This window comes from Quercus suber, unplaced genomic scaffold (assembly GCF_002906115.3).
Source record: "Quercus suber isolate HL8 unplaced genomic scaffold, Cork oak 2.0 scaffold_342, whole genome shotgun sequence".
Taxonomy (NCBI): Eukaryota; Viridiplantae; Streptophyta; class Magnoliopsida; order Fagales; family Fagaceae; genus Quercus; species Quercus suber.
This window is the reverse complement of record NW_027069794.1, coordinates 534,395-540,062: the sequence shown is the minus strand read 5'-3', so window position 1 is coordinate 540,062 and position 5,668 is coordinate 534,395. Positions and strand designations below refer to the sequence as shown.

General features: G+C 39.3%; 1 protein-coding gene across 1 annotated transcript; it reads right to left on the bottom strand.

Moving 5' to 3' along the window:
* Nucleotides 1-479: 479 nt before the first annotated feature.
* LOC111987921 (uncharacterized) lies at nt 480-1,696 on the bottom strand. The gene is made up of 2 exons (XM_024019664.1): nt 1,424-1,696; nt 480-815 (listed from the first exon to the last, which is right to left on the bottom strand). Exons 1-2 carry the CDS (start codon nt 1,694-1,696, stop codon nt 480-482), a joined length of 609 nt encoding a protein of 202 aa, XP_023875432.1.
* Nucleotides 1,697-5,668: the final 3,972 nt, after the last annotated feature.

Here is a 5,668-nt window from a genome sequence, read left to right as displayed (position 1 = left end):
GAGCCAAGTTTGGAATGTGCTCCGTTAGAATCAGCCTAAATCTCTTGAATCAGCCCATTAAGTGCTTCTTTGATCTTTTTGGATCTTGCTTTAGTAATAGGCCCAACTGGAACATGTAATGGATCCTTGAATGCTTGTTGATTCTCATCAATTACTCAAACTAATTAGCCTGAAATCCGACATTTGCCTTGAACTTTTGATTTTTGGAATGAGAGTAAGGAAAGCGTGGTTAAGGTCATTAGGGAGATTACCTGAATTTAGCACACCCAGGATAGCATTAGAGACATTCGAGCCAATTTTTGGCCAAACGTTTTATAAAATAGGGGCAGAAGCCCATCTGGACCAGGGGTTGTATTGGCTTTCATTTGCCTAAGAGCAATTTGTACTTCCGAGGAATCAAAAGGGTGGAGCAGGCTCGCATTCATGCCCTGGGTAACCCAGGGCTCAACACCCTCGAGAACTTCATCAAACTCGGTAGGTCAAGACGAAGAGAACAGAGAAGAATAGAAACCATTAAGCAGTTCACCAACTATATTCTCATCCTCCACCCAAGTACCATATTCATCTTCAAGACCAGAGATGAAATTTTTCTTATTCCTTTCAGTGGCACGGCTGTGGAAATGATCGCCATGTCTGAGCCAATTTGTTTTAGCTCTCTGGTTCCACATGCACTCCTCTAATTCCATCAACTTATCAATTTCCTCCCTAAGAACCTTGACTTGACCAATGCCCTGACCAATAATAGCTTTAGATTCTGCCTTTGCCAACAACTTTCTTTTACAAGTTAGAGACCCTTTAACATTGCCAAACACATTCTTATTCCATAATTTCAGTTGAGATTGACAGTTACTAACCTTATGCAAAACTTGTCTCATAGGGTCACCAACGAGGCACAAATCCCAGGCAATATGGACCACCCTTTCACACCTCACATCCTTAGTCCATATCTCTTCGAAACGGAAATGTTTTTTAGGGCGGAAAAAACGACAATGCACATAATCAGAGCATAGCCAAATAGGCTTATGGTTTGAGGAAAAGTCGGATAGGTGGTGTAAGTGGATAGACAGAAACAAGAGCAACCATTCCGCTGAAGCAATTGCTCTGTCTAACCTAACCCATGCAAGGGGGCCATCAAACCTATTATTGCACTAGATGAATGGTAGCCTAGTAAACCCAATGTCCTTAAAGCCACAAAAATCAAGACAATCTCTAAAGACTTGCATCTACTTATTCGATCTTAAAGGACCCCCCCAGACTTCTTATCCAACCTTGTGATTTCGTTAAAATCGCCAATACAAACTCAAGGTAAGACAAATTGGGAGCTGAGATGGTGAAGTAGGGACTAAGAATCTTCTCGATTGATTGTCTTCGGAACTCTGTAAAACCCCGTAAACCGCTAGGCGTCATCAATCCTTGGATTTACCACTACGTCAATGTGGTGAGGGGAGAAGGTGTGAATATGAAAGTCAAGATCATTCATCCAAAATAGAGCCAGACCGCCACTAAGATTTCTTCTAGGGACAAGGAACATGTTATCAAACTTCAAACGGCAACGAATCTTCTCCATGTACGAATTTTTCTTTTTGGTTTCCATCAGGAAAACCAAGTTGGGTCCATTAGCTCTCACTAACTCAGAAAGCTCTCGAACTCGCTGCCGGTTCCCAAGCCGGCGGTAGTTCCAGCTTAGGTAATTCATGGTGTCTGGCGTGGCTGAGTAATAGCCAACGCTAATGGAGAACCATCAACGTTAGTACCATGCTGGAGGGACGCTTTACGTTTTTTTACTTAAGGCTTTAGGTCTTCAAGAGCAGGCCTTACCTTGTTTAAATCACCCATATTCTCATCTGAGGGGTTATTAGTAGGCTGCCTATCAATTCTAGTCCACTTACCTTGGGTTGTAGCTTTAGACTTATTCATAGGCCCATTTACATTAGAAATGGCCTGGAAAGAAGGCCTCGTGCAACTAGCAGAGAACGCAAATGTGTGTCTCATCCCATTTTCCTCTTGGGGCCCAATATCACCCACCAAAGGGAGACTTACAGAAGTTCTAGTCTTGGGACCTTCACCCGCGGGAAGCTTCTTAGGGGGGGGGTTTGATTTTGCATTAATTACCACATTAGAGAGATCCACACAAGGTGGGACCACGAGATCAGCATCTAATCCCAGTTCACTGTCAATCAATTGTAACATCCTTTCAAAACTTTTTGGATTACCTAGCAAGGACTTAGCGTGTACATTACTTACAGACGCCACAACCGAGCTTACCTTATTGGGATGGGTGGAATCAGCTTTTGCCACCTCGACTACCATGCCAGAAAGGTGACCGGTCGGACTTTTTGAGACCAGCAGAGTCTTTGTTTGGAGCGTGAGCGAACCATCCCCACACTTCGGCACTGATGCAGAGCTCTTTGGTTTTCGACTAGCAAAGTTTATCTCAGCCCTTATCCATGGGCCAAATTGACCCTTTTCCATGGATGCCTTATTCCTATTACTAAGCCACAAATTACAGTCCCTATCCTCATGCATCAAGCTAACACACTAGTAGCAAAAATTCGGGAGCCGTTCATAGCGGAAGGATGCCTAACCAATCCCAACGCCTTTATCCCAGAGCTTCCGCCCCCTACTCAAAGGCTTAGACACATCAATGGAAACATGAACACGGAGAGCGCGACCAATGGATACATTCTCATTAGCATCAGCCACACTTATTACTTTACCATTGGATTTTCCTATGGACAACCCTAGCTCAGGAGTCATACTTTTGATGGGGAGGTTATGGATCTAAACCCAAAAAGCACACTCAATAAAAGAGAGGGATGAAATGGTTGTAGAGTCTTCGATCCTTTGAAAGAGCACCAAATGTTTGTCATAGGTCCATGGTTCATACTCCATGACCCTTTCTAAATCAACATCATTTTCGAATTCGAACACCAATTTATTATCTCCCATCTCATGGGTTCGAAAAGGTTTACGAGTACGCCATAGCGGCTGAAAGTTCTAATCATCGCCTCTTTATTAATCATACGATGCGTTAAAAATTTTCCAGCCCAAAGTGATCTGGAGTCCCCAAATAATTTTGGCACCTCAAGGCCGAGCTCCTCATCCGCGGACAGAGAGAGATTCTTCCACATACTTTGCACTTCTTCCATGAGGGAAACCACGATACCACTGAAAAAAAGGATTGAAAAACACAGAACCACCCTACCACTACCCTGATGGGACGTGAAGGATGCACAAACACCTAAACAAAGAAAGGGATTCACTATTCTACAAGTTCTAGAGAGAGCGTCGCTCAAACCCTATCACAAGAGAAACCCTTATTTAAAGCATTACCTAACTTATGAGTATAAGCAAAAACAATGTGACCAAAGGTAGTTAAAGAAGACTGGATATCAAAAATCAAAGTGAAAGATTCTTCCTTCCTCCTCAAGGCTTTAATATATAGACTCACTCCATTATATTTTTATTATTATTTATAGATAAATTTAGAATTCGTACTAGTTTAACTTTGCCTACCTAATACAAGAAACATTTATTTTTAACAGAGATTGGCATTTGTACTTTTGTAGTATGGGAAATCATAATGATATATCCTCAATAATCAATTACTTATTGTGTTCAATTCTAAAAAAGAAAAAAGAAAAAAACTTATTGTGATTACTTAGTTACTCTCCTATCAAAAAAAAAAAAAGGTAAATTTCACAAACCTACTTTGAGATTTGTGAAAAGAACAATTAGGTCCAAAAAATTCTAAAACCCACCAATTTGGTCCTTAAAAGAAGTGGCAAGAGCCTATTTCCAAAAACTCATCTCCATCATCGATTTCTGCCACAGCCGTGGAGCCTAACACTGTGATCTCAAGCCAGAGAACTTGCTTTTAGACAAAGAAGGTAATTTGAAAGTCACTGATTTTAGTCTCAACACTTTCACTGAGCATTTAAAACAAGATGGGCTGCTACACACAACGTGTGGCACACCGGCTTATATGGCGCCGAAGGTGATTGGAAAGAAAGGCTACAATGGTGCTAAAGCTCTCTGGGTGGTTCAAGTCTGATGGTTGTGGGTGTGGGACCTGTGGGTGACATGGGTTTGTTGGGAGGTGGTTTTCATAGCCAGATGTGGGTGTAGGTGATATGGGTTTGCTAGGTAGTGGGTGATACAAGTTTGCTGGGTGGTGGGTTTTCTAGCAATTGTGGGTGATATGAGTTTGTTCGGTGGTGGGTTTTGCCGGTTAAGAGAGATCTGAGAGAGATAACTCAGATTAGGGAGAGGGAGAGGAATAGAGATAGAATAGAGAAAGTGAAAGAAAGTTAGGGACAAAATTGTCTTTTGAGGACTAAATTGGTAGGTTTTAGAATGTTTTGGACTGTTGGTATTATCACAAACCTTCCCTGAGGTTTGTGAAATTTACCCAAAAAAAAAAGAAATTACTTAATTACTCAATCTTCCATTAGGAAAAAGAAAAAAAAAATCAATCAATCAATCATTGTTAGAGGTGAGGGTGTGTGTGATATCTCATTTTGATACATGGGATCACTTATTGCAAATCTCCAATAATGCAATACCCTGTACAATGTACACATGCATGGCCATGGACTGTGCCATGTGATGCAAACGCCGTTAATCATTCACCAAACGAAGTTGGCTTTAGGGTCTGTTTGAGATTCACTTATTTTGTTAAAGTTGAAAACTTTTTGATGAAAGTACTATAGATAAAGGTAAAAGTTAGTTGAAATAGTATAGTGGGACCCATTGGCCCAGCCTAATAACTCATAATTCATAACAAAAATATATAGGAAGTGTATGAAGGATTGATCTTGAGATATGATAAAGGAATTTCTTAAGAGAACTCCCTCAACCACTAAGATACCCAAAATAATTTTACTAAATTTAGTTTACTAAATATATATTTTTCTAGTAGTCTATAAAATTTTAATTAACCATTTGACGTTTTTTTTTTATTAAAGATAAAAATAAAAATAAAACTATTTAAAGCCTTAATAAATAAAAAATTAAAATAGGTTTCTATCAACAAAACTAAAAATTAAATAGATTTGACTGTAAAAAAAATTGTAATTAAGTATTAAATTCTTTAATTTTTTCCTTTAAAAAAATAGATTGATTATTTCCTTATAAAAAATTGGTTCTTTCCTTATAAAAATAATAAAATAATATGCTAACACAAGCCCATGGGTAACCCATTAGACCCAACCCGATAGCCCAGCTCACTAAAGACAAAATAGGCATTGCCCATGGATAGGGTCATGGGCTAAGGTTTCCTCTTTCGGCCCAGTCCGACCTGGCTCGTTAACTAGTTAATAGCCCATTATGCCCAGCCCATTATGCCCATGGGCCAAGTAAAAATGGGCCAGGCTGGCCCGACCTAGCCCATTGATAACCCCTTAAAAAATAAGCTGAATAGTAAAATAAGTTTACAAAATTAATCATGCCAAACAGGCACTTATTCTTTCCTTTCATGTGTAGAACCTCTACTGATCTATTTGTATTATCTTTCCCAAAATATGAAATTAAGTACATGTTTTGTCCCCTATTTAAAAAAAAAAGTACACTTCTTCCCCCTGAAAGGTTGGATTTATTTTTTTTACCTTTACTTTTCAAATTTTTTTCAAAATTTTCATTTGAACCTTTTATGTTTAATTTTGTTTTA

Coding starts and splice junctions, on each gene's coding strand:
- LOC111987921 (XM_024019664.1), bottom strand. CDS start 1,696: ATGAATTACCTAAGCTGGAACTACCGCCGGCTTGGGAACCGGCAGCGA. Junction 816..1,423: donor CTCACCACATTGACGTAGTG/GTAAATCCAAGG, acceptor TTATGGAATAAG/AATGTGTTTGGCAATGTTAA.